A 16,851-nucleotide genomic window follows, 5' to 3' on the forward strand; every position below is an offset into this window, starting at 1 on the left:
CATACAACCCCAAACTCTACACAAACCAAATCAATTCCAAAATCTACAAATGAAGAGCACAAAAATGAAGTCTCGAGTTCCATAGCTTCTAATGTTGTGGCCAAGCTTGAGCCCAACCTTGCCGAGCTTTTCTGCCACCAATACTGTTGAACCAGACAATGTCACGCAAAACCACCATGACTAGTGGGTTCGAGGCTCATTGGTGAAAGCCCAAGGTTTTGAGGATGCCATTGGAGTAGAGATTTTGAGTTCTTTGCTGCTTGTACTGTTGGTTTTGTGTCCAAAGAACCAGGCGAGATGACCACAAAAGTAGGACAATGAAAACCATAGGGTTTGAGGATACCATTGGAGCTTTGAGATTTGAGCTAGGCTAGGGTTTGATTTGGGGGAGAGAGACAAAGAAGAGAAAGAGACAACTAGGTTTAATTTCAGTTTGTGAAAATAATATATATGGAACAATTTTGTAATTAAAATTTATTAGCATGGGTAATTTTGTCAATTTGATACATTAAAACACTCCAACAAATAAGTAATCTATATATATATATATATCTAAAAGTTGAAGCGTATTATTTATTGTTGCTAAGCTCTTGTTGAACCACATCAGTAGCCACATCATCTACTTATTTTGGGCTAAAATTGGGAATTAACCCTGTTTGCCAAACAATATAATTAGCAGGTACTGTTACAAAACTATATTTTTTACTAACATCTTGAGTTTAAAATACTCAATTTGGGGTTTCAGTGTTCTAATCATGTCTGATTTGGCCTTTTTTCCACGTGGCGTCCACTTGGAAATCGAGTCTCTAAGACTCGATTTATAAGCTGACCCTTCAAAACAAGTAAAAAATTTTAAGCCTGCATCTTCAGCCTCCTTATACACATGTTTAGCTCTCTCATGTACAAACCATTCCCCCCACCTCACCTTCTCATCAGACATGACCACCATAGTTGAAGCCCTTGCATCGCTGCCTATGGCCTCTCATCACCGCTATCGCGATGGTGGCTTCCTTCACCTTCATCTGTTATGATCACTCTCTCTCTCTCTCTCTCTCTCTCTCTCTCTCTCTTGTTTTCTCTCTTTCGATGAAGCTTCCATGGCCGATCGGCCTCCATGACAGTGGGTTCCTCTCAAGTTCCAAACCGACTTTTAGGGTCGTGGATTTTTGGATTTTCTTGCAGAGAACCCTAATCAACAAGCCAAAAAGGTCGTGGGTTTTGGGGTTTCTATTTTTTTAATCTGGATTTTAGGTGGTTGTTGGGCGTGGATTTGGTTGGATTTGTGCTGAATTGTTGGATTAATGCTCGGATTTGTGGGTTGATAGTGGCTAGTCTCTGCTTGTATTTGGTGGTGGTTGATGGTGGCTGATCTGTGTTTTGTACTCCAAACACTTGAAAATATTTTCACTGTAAATGTTTTACAGATATAAATCGAGTCTCTAAGACTCGATTTTCAGGTGGACACCACGTGGAAAAGCATCAACTCAAATCTGATTAGAACATGAAAAGTGAGTCTTTTGAGACTTGATTTATAGGCCCTAAATCGAGTTTTTTAGACTTGAGATTTTAGTATAAAATATTCTTTCAAAACAGTGCTTACTAATTATATTGTTTGGCAAACAAGGTTAATGCCCAATTTTGGCCCTTATTTTGTATCTCATATATTCTCTTTCTAAACTTTTATTCTCCCTATTCTAAAAATAAAAAAATAAACCATTGTTTTCCCTATTTGTCTACATTTGCTGTTACACTCCCTTTAACATTTCCCCTCTTTCTTTATCTCTTTACCTCTTTATTTTCCCACTACTCTTTACTTTACTATTACACTTACTCAATATTTTCCCCACAAAAAACTATGAGTACTCTCTCTCTCTCTCTCTCTCTCTCTCTCTCTCTCTCTCTCTCTCTCTCTCTCTCTCGTGGATTTTGTTCTTTCTTATAATTTTGATTAAGGTTGACGGTTTTTTTTTAAAAAAAAATGTGCTTTGGTAATGTGTTTTTTAAATTTCCTATTACAAAATCTTCTCTCTCCTTTTTATAGTTTTGGTTGAATTTTGATAAGAGTTAATACTTGTTTTTTTGGAAATAGGAATTTGAATTTATGTCAAAACACAATCTACATGGCTATGAATTTGAAGATGCCTACCAATTTTTTGAGTAATAAATTGTTATAAAATCTATCTTTTATTCCTTTTGTTTTATTTTAATATTTGTTAAGATAACATTGTAATTTTGTGATGAATTTTTATTATTATGATAGTCTCATTATTTCTTAAGAGATGAGAAATTTGAATGATTAACTTGAACTTATAAAATTTAGTTGTATATCAAATATAACACACTACAACAGAAGTGAGAAAAATATAGTTCACCTTAAAAAAATATTAATCAAACATACAAAATATATTTGTACTTTGTACATATGAAAAGATTAAAAAAAACTTTTAAAAATCTTTTTAAAAAATACTTAAAGTAATGATTACTTTTTATATATATTAAACCCCATTACAAAATATTTATATATTCCCACGCATCGCGTGAGTCTACGGCCTGGGATGCACGGACGCGGCACCGGAGGTGCCGCACCCGCGTCCGACGCGGCGGGACTCGCCGACGCGCGAGGGACGCCGTTGCTCGCGCGTCGGTGCGGCGTCCGGCCGAGTCGGCCACGTGGCATCTTCTTTTTCCCGCCGACTCGCGCCGACGCGGCTTGAATCGCGCCGACGCGGCGCCGATTCGAGCGGTCGGCCGATTCGGCCGATCGGCCATCGGGCTGTTTCGGCCGTATCGGTCCGTATCGGCCGGCGGCGAAACGGCCGAAACGGCCGAAACATGCCCGAAACGGCCGAAACAGGCCGAAACAGGCCTCGAAACAGGCTGCAACAGCCGAAATTGGCTCTAAATGAGACCCAAAAACCCTAAATCTATCATTCCTTAATTTTATTTTGAATATTTGTTGCTTCTTTTGTGTTTTCTTTTTGGTTTTGTGTTGTGTTTTGTGTTTCTTGCTTTTTTCTTTCTTTGTTTTGTGAATCAAGGCATAGTAAATTAGTAATATGTTTTTTAAGAATATTTTAATAGTAAAAATATATAGAAAATATAAATAAAAATATTTTTAATAATTTTTTAATTGCCGAGTCCCGCCGCACCCGCACCCACTTTTTTCAAAAATTGCCGAGTCCCGCACCCGTACCCGCACCCGTACCCGTACCCGCACCCGCACCTGTGCTTCATAGTCTACGGCTAGTGTAAGATCACACCCATTTAAGAAGGTGATGGGATCAAGCTATGATATGGTATATTTTGTAATCTTAGATTAAGATAATATTAGAAAAAATCAAATCAACCAAATACTTTAAGGTAATGTGTAACATATCAAGGGCACAGTACAACGAACTATTACCTCCTTTCAGTAAATTGTGAAGTTAAAGAACTTTGCATTAAATACTTTGAGCCCAAGCTAGCATGTGAAAAAGGAAGATTTTATGTCTTGGTGGATCAGCATTTGTTATTAATTGTAAATAGATGGTGTTTGGCAATAATACTTCAGTGATGAATCTACTATCTATATTGTTTTGGATTCCATATTTTGATGGCAAGAGGAATTTTCGGTGTACTTGATGGTTGCTTAAGGGTTTAACATATGATGATAAAAATATAGCAAGTAGGATAGACGAAGTAAAAGTATAGGATGGGGGCAATTAGATTGGAAAACACTAACTGATACTGGGCTGTAAAGCGAACCAAGCTGCTCATGACAGTTATAATTTAGCTCGATAAAATGTTCATCAAGAATTAAACAACGCAAGCTCGAAGATGGTGAGTTTATATGACATGAAAAATTGGAAGATTAAGGATTTAGAAACCTCATAGTTGTGTATTGTGTAGGATGGCTGCAACTCTATTCCTACAACTGTAATTTTTGGACTTAGTTCCAATAATGGATGATAGCTATAAGATGTTATTAAGGATTCTATGTGTTATAGGATTTCTGTTTAACTTTTGCATAATATCACACTTTGATATTAACAAAGTAGGCACTAGATTGTGCTTTTTGGGAAGTTTGATCTATTCAATTTTCTTTCCCATTATATGAGTTATTTTATTATTCTTTGTTGACTGACTTATGTGCTGCATTATCTATGGGTAACAACCATCATTTTGTTATTTTGGTACAAATTTGGAATGGAAACTAATCTATGTGGGATATGCTGAGGATGAGACTTATGACCAACTACTAGAGAGTGTGCTTGTTGGGCCAATCAATGGTCAGTGTTGTGTAAATCAACTTTGGAGCCTTTAGATCATTCACATTTGCTCGTGTAAAATTTTTTGTCTATTTTAATATAAGAACTTACTTTTTCTAAATTGCTTAACCACTTTTCAATATACCCTACATAAGATTATCTATTATATATTCTATTTTATTTAAAGAATAATTTTTCATTGGTTTCTTATAATTATTTCTCTTTTTTTTTTTTTTCAAGATCCTTCCTTTGTTTTCTAAGCAAACAAACATCAACTCAACCTAAATCCACATCCTTTGTTCTTTAAGCAAACAAACACCCAAATCTTTTTTTCCCATTGCAAAACCCAATCCCCTCTCTTCTTTAGCCTGATTTCCACTATTCAACACATGTGCTTATTCAAGAATCCACACACAAGCATAATATGCCTCCAATGCAGTAATCTCAACAACCACCTCCATTACCGTATCAAAATTATAACTCAGCACCTTACATTTCTCCTATCTCTAGTCACCACAAGATTTGCAGCATATAAAAATTATCACCCACAGCAAGATGAGCGTGAGAACAGTGATTGGTAAATCAAACACGATTGGATTTGTAGAGCGAGCACGACTATGCAAGAAGAACAATGGACATCACCTTTTGATTTGCAGAGCAAGGCTTGATCTTGAACCAAGGTTGAGGTTGATTATTATGGGTTTGATGAATTTGGGATCTAGGTTTAAGATTTGAGTTTTGCTGATGATCAGATCTCAAATGGCATTTTTGCTAGGATTCAAGAGGGGGAGGAGGGGGGGAGGGGGAGAGAGAGAGGGAGAGAAATGAATTAAAAAAAAGATATATATACACACACACACACACAATTAACTTGTAAATTTACAAAGTTATGCACTACTTAATGCTGGTCATTTTTTGGCAAAATTGTGTAAACTTTACATCCTTTTCTATTATGCATCCACTGATATGAGTGCTCTTAGGGAGATTTAAACAATAAAGCCTATGCAGCATATAAAAATTATCACCCACAGCAAGATGAGCGTGAGAACGGTGATTGGTAAATCAAACACGATTGGATTTGCAGAGCGAGCATGACTATGCAAGAAGAACAATGGACATCACCTTTTAATTTGCAGAGCACGGCTTGATCTTGAACCAAGGCTGAGGTTGATTATTATGGGTTTGATGAATTTGGGATCTAGGTTTAAGATTTGAGTTTTGCTGATGATCAAATCTCAAATGGCAGCATTGCTAGGATTCAAGAGGGGGAGGAGGGGGGGGGGGGAGAGAGAGAGAGAGAGGGAGAGAAATGAATTAAAAAAAAGATATATATATATACACACACACACACACAATTAACTTGTAAATTTACATAGTTATACACTACTTGATATTGGTCATTTTTTGGCAAAATTGTGTAAACTTTACATCCTTTTCTATTATGCATCCACTGATACGAGTGCTCTTAGGGAGACTTAAACAATAAAGCCTAGTTGCTAATTTTGGAAACAGTAGGGTGCATACTATATCAGGTATCAACAAGGATCTTCTACCAACAATTTACCCTTCCAATCCAATATTTTGCTATTCTTGAGTCTAGGCTCATTGCATATGCTATCATCTTATTTGCACCTTCATCATTTTGTTACCCCTGATTCGTTGCAATTCACCTTTTTTACAATTTAACTCAATGGTAATTTGCTGCAATTCACCTTATTTACAAATTAACTCAATGGTAAGCTTAGTAGTATTGTTCCTAAGACTTGATTTGTAGATATATTATATATTTCAAAAAAATATTTTAAATGCCTAAGAAATCTTTAATGATCCCAGCAAGCATTGCTAGAGTTCAAATAGGTTAAAGATGCAAATTCTAGTTGAGTCATGAATTTTGATATTTGTTAAATGTGTGACTAGAATGTCAGCAGTAGTGGCACATCACGGCAAAGATTAGAAGTAAAAAGTATTCTACATGATATGCAACAAATTTGGATGACTATATTCTAGTGTTCCTTCGGGATGCCTTTTCTTGTTAAAAAGTGATTTTGGATGATCATCCTTGCCCAGATCGTGATTAAGAAATTAGACCTAAAGCTATGGAAATTGGGTGTGGGTCTTTTTTTGAAATGCATGGTCTTAAAAATTGATTTAGACAGTGTATGATAAGCTTGAATGGGGATTCATTCAGGTTTCAATGAGAATATTGAAAAATCCTAATTTAGCTCCACGTAAGATAGCCAAATTTGGTTGAGCAATTGACATTATACATTCTCACATACAAGGGGAAGGTCATAATTTGCAAGAACATTCTATGGTCTTAATAAGAGGAGGAAGGGTGTATCCCTTGGTGGAAATATGCATGCACGCAGCGGAAAAATAACAGATCTACTTCATTCATAAATGTTAACATGCACTATGTAAGTTTCAGAATTTGAGAACAAGAGAATGTACCTTTCCAATTAGGCTGGCCTTTTGGGCCTTTCCAATTGGGCTTAAGTGTGTGGCTTGAAGTGGGACCAAAAGGGATCAATAAGACACTAGCTCCAATGGGTCTTGAGCTTTTTTGTCAACTCTTAACAAGTTCAAAGTTACCATTAGTTATATTTAATACCACTATATAAATATAATTATATCCTAAGACTAAGCCTTATTTATAAATTATATCCTAAGACTTTATTGTACATGCAATATCTTCATAAAATATTCGTAGTAACACAAAGTCATGAATGTAGACTGCCACTTTGTAAATTATTACATCTTATCCTTGAGTACCCGGTTTAATCTTTTAAGTTATTTATCATATATTTATGAAATTCAATTCCATAAATATATACTTTAATAACTCCTTACTAAAGTGGTTTGGCCTAACTTTCTGAATAACTGAACCCATTAAACTTATTTCAATGCAATATTTTATATCTCCGTTAAGAGACTATGAATTCCATCTTGAGAATATATGTTCCATCAACACTAAATGTGATTGCCCAACATACTGAGGTTTTGACCGTAACAATAGATCTCACTCCTGATATATCAAAGCAACCTACACTTCATGATCAGGTCAATTATTCTCTTAAGATTAAGAGCTCATGTAAATATAAGTCATGAGTTTATTATTCAATTGACAGTCGTCAGGAGAATAATAAAACTCACAGCGGTTTAGTTCAATATGTCTTAACTCTTAAAACATATCAACATACCAATTAGAAATTTTCATTTCCATGATCAAAACAAATCATCTTAGTTGATATATTATAGTCTTCACAAATGAAATGCCCAATTTCATCACCGACTACGAACTATAATTCTGAGTTTACAAAGAACTTGTGATTTATATCTTCTATGACTAAATCACATACAATGCATCTCATGGACTATATGATAATATCACAATATTCATGTTACTATTATTTTTAGATAATTAAAAAAAATTATTAAACACAACATTAAGTCATACATAATATCATAAATAATAACATACATAGCATCATACAATAGGATTTAAGGGCACTAATCCTAACATCCCTGACTATATATAGCTTTTTCAATGAAAGAAATTTTCTGCTCATTATAGAAGCAGCAAAAGATAGGGGATTTAGTGTTGTAATGTTAAGAGGTCATGATTCCTTAGTCATCAAGTTTGAAAAAGCTTTGAAACTAGAAAGGATGGAATGATGTTACTAACCATGTGTTATGGTTCAATAACTACCCCCATTCTTCTAAAATAAAAATAATAAATAACTACCCCCATTGAATTATTTGGTCCTACTTTCTAGCAATTGGATCAGAGATGGAAAGGAATCTATAACTTCTTCACTAAGACCTAGAGCAGCTAAGTGAGGAAGTAAAATTAATCCATATTCATACACGAACTTTTTTAGTATGAAATGAGCCACTTCAAATAGGTTCATTGCTCCGTCCCTGAATACGCTTAATCTGGCATAAGGCTTAATATTTGTTGCAATGGTAAGAGTCAAATTGTCTCAAATATTTGCCAAGAGTCTTGTAGTTTAGTTGACACCTTCCTATACACAGAATGCTTGGGGGTCTTGTGGGAGAAAATGTCTAACTTGTGAGTTAGCAGTATATTGTAACTATCTTAAAAATAAATAAATAAATAAATAAAGTCTCAAATGCCTAATTTGAGACTGGGAAGTGGCCATTTCATGGGAAAACAACATAAAGACGAAGATCTTTCACCTTTGCAGGAGTACTTTTGACCTTGACATTACCAATATTGTCGTATTTAGTTTCAATTTGATGCTGTAACATTAGTTCAGACCCACCTTTTGAACTTTTTTCATTTTAGCTCTACTACTGAAAAATTCAATTAATGGAGCATAGAACTTTGCCGGGTAGAATAAGAGTGTGAGTCTTCATGCCTATGTATTAGTATATAGGCTTGAATTTCTAAGAGATCATATGATAGAAGCGTGGTGCACATTGTTAGATCTAGGAATAAATCTGAACCTTGAAATGAGTCCTTTTCATTTCATTCCAAATAGAGAGGATCCTATGCCTTGGTGAGCATGGTAAAGACTTGAAAGGTCCGTACTCCATTTTCATTGTTATATTTGACATGCTTGAGGACATCTTACTAATTTTTTATAAGGAAACGCTATAAAGAACCTTATCAATGCCAAGCTTCTTGTAATTACAAGGGGTGCCTGAAGCAACCTTTCTTGGGCAGATTAGAAAATATGCAATATACATATCAATTGCTTAAGAAAAAAAAAAATAGAGTATAATAACACAGATTTCCCAAACAGTATTAAATTTATACGCATGATGAACACATGTCAACTGAATATGGTGAGTGCTAAAAGCAAATGCCCAGATGCACAGCATCCCATGATCTTGATTTTCAGGAAGAACAGTATTTTGGAGTTTCTCAAACCAACCAATGTGTTACAGAGGGTGCTAAAAACCAAAAATCCAATGCATTGCCTTCTACAAAGTAGAGAGCAGCATACAGTTCCAGATCAAACACACCCCAACCTGGAAGGAGAGTGAATGGAAAGGAAAAAATAAATAAAATAAAAAAGAAGGAAGCAACTAGTGTTAAGTGATCATTTTGGAATTTATCAAACCAAGTAATGCCTTGCACAGGATGCCAAATGTTTGTAGCTCTGCAGAAATGGTGAAGTCCTTTGATTCAATTCTTGCTGCCATATATTCACTAGCAGTACAGCAAAGGAAAAAAAAAAGCGCAACATTCTTCAGTTCTCATTTTTACGCCTTTTCTTGGCTGGGCTTTTTGCTGATTGCTTTGCTCTGCTGATTTTCTCTTCATCTCCGGTTTTCTGTAACTTACAGAGAGCAATTTGATAAGCCATTTATAAGCTCAAATCTAAGATTACATGCAATCATCAAGGAACGATGTTTATTACCTTTGTTTTTTTCTTTTTCTCACCATGCCTTCTTCTGTTTTTCCTTTTTTTACCACCCTGAGACAGATTAGCATGAATGTATTAGTTACTTGTTTGAACATCTAATCTTTGATCTGTTAATTTAATCATTGTTCCAGAACTCTGAAATTAAAATAACAAACCAATGGAATAGCTAAAATTCGAGCATTCATCTCTGCAGCGGTCTCTTGGTTCTCAATCTCCCCATCACTGTTGAGCATGGCCTTCAGCCTACCTTCATTTAATAATTTCTCAGATCGAGCATGTCTCTAAAAAATCAAAAACGTTATAATTAGGTCAACAATAGAAGGCCTATAACCCAATGCAAATGGTGACAATTCCCCCAATGTGAATTAACTTGAGGGTTTATGGCACAACATACAGACAACCAGAGTGATATTCTTACACGTATCGGTTGTCCACAATCTGTGCAAAAAAACTGCCTTTCCAGTATTATCAGAAAAAAAAAATAAAAATCAACGGATATTACTTTTGTGTTGAATTGGAAAAAATCAGTTTTGAGGAAGCTCAAAAATAGGCAAGCCTACAACTCATTTGGGTTTGGCCATCTGATAAAAGTTTAATTTCTTGTTTGGAGGTCCTATTTGGGCCAACCTGGATATAACCAGGTCAGTTTGCTACAACACCCAGTACTGGAGATGAAAAGTCCATGTGGTATTATCACTGTGATCCAAAGCAGATCCATGGGAAGCCAAATCCAGCATGGTGATGGCTGAGGTGAGCTCATGCTAAAACATAAATTTTTTTCTAGCTTCATCGCACCAATTTGAATTCTCTATTTACTAAACCAAAGGCTACACAATTGATCAAATGCACTTATTCTAAGAAATAAAAGCTGTAAAGGAAGAGTGTAAATGCCTGAGCTCATCATTAAGTATTCAAATCGTCACATTGCCAGATCATGATGAGAAAGATCAATTATTGCCCTCAATATAATAGAGGGGAATAAAGACACATACTCTTGGAATAAAAAAGGTTATTCTATTGCACTTTCTCCTATTAATAAAAGGTTTAAGGAAGGAGTGTTAGTGTCTGAACTCATCATTAAGCATTTAAATCAACAGACTCCCTTGCCAAAGCAGATGAGAATGATCTACTATACCCTCATTAAATTGATGGGAAACATTCAGCAGTTATAACTAAAATATATAGATTAATATATGGTTTGTAGGGATGATGTAGCTGCATATAAAAACAACTATATTTTTAAAGATCTGAGGGAAGGAAAAGAAGGATATTCACAATTGAAGATTTAACTTTCACATATGTCTAGGAGTAAAGTTGTTAAAGCCATTGTTGGATTAAGAATTGCAAATGCTGATTCAATTAAAGGGAGAGACATCTTACCTTGGACTCGAGATGAGCCCTCAGTGTCTCCTCATTTAAACAGATAATTCTAGGGCATATCCTGCACTTAAAAACCGATTTGCATTTTAGAATACAGTCTGGAATATCTTCAAGTATTGATTCCTTTTGAGCCGTGATATTAGACTGTATCTTCAGTTCTTCATAATCACGTTTACCAGACAACTGACTGTCAGTACGGATTTGTCTTTCATTTCCAGTTTCAGCATCATCATCACTTATTGGTAGACCTACCATGCAAAAATATGCATCCATGAAAAATACATTCTTCCAGAATGAAGAGAAGCCCACATTTTGAAGAAGAATGTTATGATATAAAATGTACTCTAGCACATCAAAAAGAATAAATTTTGATACTATTAAAAAATCGCAAAAGGGGCCCTCTGATGCAGGACAAAACCAAAACAATGCATCACAGAAATTAAAGAACATAAATAAAATAAAATAAAAGGACACGGCTAGTGCATGTGGTCTTACTAGTTGTCACTATCTTTTAGAATTCCCAAATTCACTTAAATTTTGCACATAATTATTTCATTATTTTGGGTTAGATTGTGCTCATCAATGTGAGCATGAAGTAATCTATTCTCTTAATAAAATATCCTTATTAATTATAGAAAAATAAAGGATAGGTCTTTGGGCCAAAATTATAAGTTCCAAACTTATTATCCTAGTAGGAATAGAAAAGAAATTTACTTTTCTTGTAAAATTGGATTATTTCATATTTTTCATTTTTTTATTCATTGAGATGGATCGGATTCATGTTTTTTAGATAGAGATAAGATTTCAAATTATTGTTAGTTGAGGATTTTATGGGATGTAATGTTTTGTAATCCTAGAAACTTAAAAAAATAAAAAGGCTCTGGGTACTGTCTTTTTAATCAAACTATTATTCAATAGAAGCTTTCTTCTTGGGAGAAAATTCTCTATGCTTGATAGTGATAGACCCTTGCATGGTGAAGCCTAAGGTTTTCTTGCTGCTACAGGTTATGAACCCTATACTATCATGCATCTCCACCCTGGGCTCTTGCAGCAGTAGCATGCATCACATTAGAATGGAAAACAAAATACCACCCTCTCTAACTCAACCCTGATGACTAATTAGATATGAAACAACAACGCATATCTGCTTCCAAACAATCAATATATACTACTCATGAATGTAGCAAGTAAAACAGGAAAATTAACTTTCAAAGGTCAATCCTGAATCCACCCCACACCACAAATCATGCCAAAATTCCATCCCCTATCTTAAATGTCTAAAACTTCTTATAGGCATCCTAACCTTCTTACAAAATTACAGATTAGTGTCATTATGGATTGGTGTGTGTTGTGTAAATCTCACGGAGGACATTGATCGTTAATTTCTGCATTCAGTGCATTTTTGGTGTTGCAAGTGAGCTATGGGCATTCATTTTGTCTCTTTCCGGTCTCAATTGGGAGAGGCCGAAGAGGATATCAGATCTGCTCAATAATTGGTCTGGTCTGTGTGGTAAGAAGACATATTCAACTATCTGGGGGGCTGTTCCTGCGTGTTTACTATGGACTATTTGGAGGGAAAAGAATCTTCAAGCTTTTGAAGGGACAGAACGCTAACTTATTCAACTTAAATCTCAGATTTTTGGGTCTCTGTTTGAGTGGCAGCAGGTATATTGCTCTGCTGTCACTTCAGGTTCAGACTTTCTGGCCTTTTTGGACAGTTTGTCTTTTGCTTGACTCATTGTGCTGACTGATTTCGATTTTTTTTTTTTTATAAATCTTGAGTATCCATGGTATCTTGAGTGCCTTGGCCTATCTTTTTCTTCTTTACTTCAATAATGTTCTTTTCTTACTAATTAAAAAAAAAAATCAGACAAAATTCCACATACAAACCCCATACGGACCTCAAACCATAGTTTTAAAAACCAGAACAGGCCGACTGGTCTGATTGGTTCCATTGTAACTAATAATACTTATACCAAGGTCATGACCAAGCCTTATGGAAGCCTTCTAAGAAAGGTGTGTTTGAGGTGTCTTCATACTATAATGCCCTTAGGGGTTCTCCATGTAGGTCTTTTCGGATGCAGGGATTCTAAGGGGGCTGCTGTTTAGGCTTAGAATTGATTAAGGGAAACGAGAGTTGCTTAGAACAGTGAATAAGGTGTGACAAAACCTTCTTAAGAGAAATCCATCTCTTGAAAATAGCACTAGGCTAATCTATGAAATTGCATTCAAAACTAATAACAAAGTAACTACAATGTGGTACTTACACTATTTGTTTGGCATTGGAGCCTTCTAGATGCTTGACAGGTGTCCAAATCCTATTGGCTAATGCTTAAGCAATCATCTAACTAACTAACTAACTAACTATTCTTAAGAGGATTAGGATGCAACAACTTGAAATGCCCTGCATTATTTTCCTTGGAAGAGCATCTGGTTTGCCACGGTCCCACAAAAGTGGAATTCTTTGTGCAGACTGCTGCTCTTGGGAAAATCCTGACACAACCTTCTCAGGCAGGGCACATTTTGATGGTTGATTGATGTTTCACGCACAAAAGTAGTGGGGAGTCTATCGATCACCTACTACTTCATTGTCACTTGGCTTTAAATATTTGGTCCTTTATTTTCTCCTTGTTGGGACTGAGTTGGGTGATTCCCAATTCTGTGGCTGGGTTGTTGGAGTGTTTGCAGGGACAGTTTCAGTGCCACATAGCATTGAAGGTATGGAGAGCTTTGCCTTTATGTGTCATGCGGATTTTGTGGTTAGAAAGAAAGAAACAAGCAAGTATTTGAAGGAGTAGAACGGCCCCCCTTTTATCACAGATCATATCTTGCAGATTCTGTCACTGGATGCACACTCTAAGCAGCCTCCACTTGATATCTTTGGTTGAATTCATTGACTCCCTTTTTGTGATTGTATTCTTTAAAAGGGATAGTACACGTCTTAATATGTGCCTCTCTCCTTTCCTTTTCTAATAAAACATTTACTTACACAAAAAGAATTAATACCTATACCAATCCAGTTCACACCCACACTTGCAAATATTAAAAGACCAAGTAAACCAGCAATCCAACTGTCCAACCGCCAAAACTAGGAATTGCTTTAACCCATTTTGACCAGTTTAATGCTTCTAAATAATACCAAAATAGTGCTAGCCCATGTTTAAATCCTGTTGAAGTGGCAAAAAATCCAATCCACTCATTTCACAATGAATGGACATGATTTTAAAAGCTCTATGTTAGAATTACCATAAGAAATTAGGAGGATCCCAATCCTACATTTTTTTTTCCTTCTTTTTGCATTCTTTTTTATAGGCTCTAGCTAGGCAATCACTAGATAGAACAAATAGTCTCCAATCAAAGCACAAACACTAATTTCCATAAAAGGCCAAAATATTCACCCATCATGTTACTTCTCATCCATATACTACACAGTGCAAAAGAATCCTACATATCAATGCGTTTACAATCACACAAACATCATTGGGACTAATATTTGGTGGAAAAAAAAGTCCATGTAAGCCTTATAAATTTTTTTAACTAAAATTTTAGAGCCTGGTTCATGAGATGTGAAACTGCCTAACTTCAAGTTGTACTTTCAAATACTTTGAGAAAGTTGAAACAAAAACAATTATTGACACAAAGAAAGACCTTAAATAGGTATAACATATTTGCGTTTTTGTCAGCTATGTTTCCAAAGTTCTAATTACTATTATGCATCATTAAAACAACTTGTAAAATCCAATATAATACCAAAAAAAAATGTCAAAGATGACAGTCCAATACTTTGAGGGGGTGATATCAAACATAGCTTCTGTTGCTTGGCCAGGCAAAAGGCATAGTGGCAATATTATCATAGTGGTTATATCATATATGCATGTCATTTTATCTCAACAACATGGTCACATACTTCAATTATTGCAGACAATATGAAGAAATCCTACCTGATGATTCAAGATCAACCTCATTTGCCGAGCTATCCTCACTCTCATAACCTGAAACCAGGAAAAAATAGAAGCAAAAATGTAAATTGGAAACAATGAGGTTGTTGTTGGTAAAAGATTCTTTCAGTAACATTTTTGCTACTAGTAGTTGAAGCAACAAGATGTTCACAAAAAACATCACACGAAGTTTACACAGAAGGTTCCCCCACCCCACCTCTGATAAGCATAAGAAAAAATCAAATCATATGAAATAACAAAAGCAGCAGCATCAGTAGATATTGCTGCTAACCTACCACAAATTTTCCATCATCACAAATATTCATGTATGATATAATCAACTAAAGAAGAAGTATGTGCACAAATTTTACTGTGAATGCAATCCTGTTCTTGTAAGCTTACTTGTGAGCACTCTAGCAGATACCAAGAACCAATTGATGTCAAGAGAGAGAGAGAGAGAGAGAGAGAGAGAATAAAATAAGAATGAACAAACCAGATGAGGTAGAGCAACATTCATTATTCTCTTGCACTTCTGGAACTGCATCGTCTTCTGATTCTTCTATTTCTTCTGCTTCTAATTCGGAGTCAGAAGACGAAGATGAATCTGAGGCATCATCTTTATTGGCATGTTCTATATGGTAGAACTGCCTCTTTATCATTTTTTTTTTTTTTTTCTCTTGGAATTTAACTGTAAGAACCAACACAAGAATACATTCAGAACATTAAAGTGATAAAGTCTGCAATTTTAGGGATTACATTACACAGTGCCAAATGACAGAGTGAGAAAGTCAAAATACTACACCCTTCTGACACTGTCGGACATTATATCTTCTACTGTATTGGTTTTGTGCTTTGATTTAAAAAAGGTGATACATGCCACCCCTAACTAAAACATCATATTCCAGGCCAATGAGCTCTAGCTCAAACCACACTGCCTCTCCCCATAAGAAACGTGAGGCATAATCGTGAGTTCAAACTTGTGTAAACTGAATATACAAATCAACAAAAACCTCAACTTTTTTGTTTGTGAAATAATTGAGACCCCATGTAATGTAATTTAACTTTAGAAACTTACATAAACTCAAAATTAAATGGGGGGTTCAGACAAAAGAATCCCAGTATCAAATGAACAAGTGTAAAACGCTATAATATGACCAGGTTTTCCAAATGATACTAAAAAAATTACTGTCATTTCATTCACCGACTAGTGTTGCTACTTTACCTTTCACAGATACAAAATTTACTTATCAATATTCATCTTTTTCCTTTTAAATTTTGCAAGTTGGTTGTCCCAACATCGACATTTTAGCTATCATACATACATACATACATACATACATGATAAAACATGCATGTACATACAATACATACAATATATATATATATATACAGAGAGAGAGAGAGAGAGAGAGGCGCTTACACTGAACTGAACGAAGATGGTGATGGCCGCGCACGGAGAGAGTGAGAGAGAGACAGCTACAGAACAGAGACACAGGTTTTGGGTTCGGCTGCGCGCACACACACACAGACAGACAGCCGAAGAGTTGGGGCAATTTTGGGAATGAGGGCCGGTCCAGTAAGGGAACAAGGCCGGCCCATTTTGAAGCCCATATTTCTAGATTTTTCTTTTTTCAAGAAAAAAATATGACATATTAATTTATTTTCTTATTATTATTATTTTACTTTTTCAGAAATAGTCTCAACCTTTATGACCTTGGTTCTATGGTCCAACTATATTGAAGCATATATTTAGAAGATGCCTTTTTTCTCTTTTTAAGATATGATATGAATCAAAATTGCAACATTTGTCCCATTATAGACACCTCATTTTGCACCATTAGAGCATTTGCATCATGCTAGTCAAACTAGCCTAATACTAAACATATAGCG

At 35.4% G+C, this 16,851-nt stretch overlaps 1 protein-coding gene across 1 annotated transcript; it reads right to left on the bottom strand.

The window, feature by feature from the left end:
• Window positions 1–9,004: 9,004 nt before the first annotated feature.
• LOC142622450 (uncharacterized) lies at window positions 9,005–16,525 on the bottom strand. The gene is made up of 7 exons (XM_075795915.1): window positions 16,382–16,525; window positions 15,455–15,649; window positions 14,965–15,015; window positions 11,024–11,271; window positions 9,799–9,924; window positions 9,638–9,694; window positions 9,005–9,550 (listed from the first exon to the last, which is right to left on the bottom strand). Exons 2-7 carry the CDS (start codon window positions 15,618–15,620, stop codon window positions 9,467–9,469), a joined length of 732 nt encoding a protein of 243 aa, XP_075652030.1. The 5' UTR covers window positions 15,621–15,649; window positions 16,382–16,525; the 3' UTR covers window positions 9,005–9,466.
• Window positions 16,526–16,851: the final 326 nt, after the last annotated feature.

This window comes from Castanea sativa, chromosome 1 (genome assembly GCF_040712315.1).
Source record: "Castanea sativa cultivar Marrone di Chiusa Pesio chromosome 1, ASM4071231v1".
NCBI classification, from domain to species: Eukaryota; Viridiplantae; Streptophyta; class Magnoliopsida; order Fagales; family Fagaceae; genus Castanea; species Castanea sativa.

Coding starts and splice junctions, on each gene's coding strand:
- LOC142622450 (XM_075795915.1), bottom strand. CDS start 15,620: ATGATAAAGAGGCAGTTCTACCATATAGAACATGCCAATAAAGATGAT. Junction 15,016..15,454: donor ATGTTGCTCTACCTCATCTG/GTTTGTTCATTC, acceptor TCCTGGTTTCAG/GTTATGAGAGTGAGGATAGC. Junction 9,551..9,637: donor AGAAAAAGAAAAAAACAAAG/GTAATAAACATC, acceptor TGTAAGTTACAG/AAAACCGGAGATGAAGAGAA.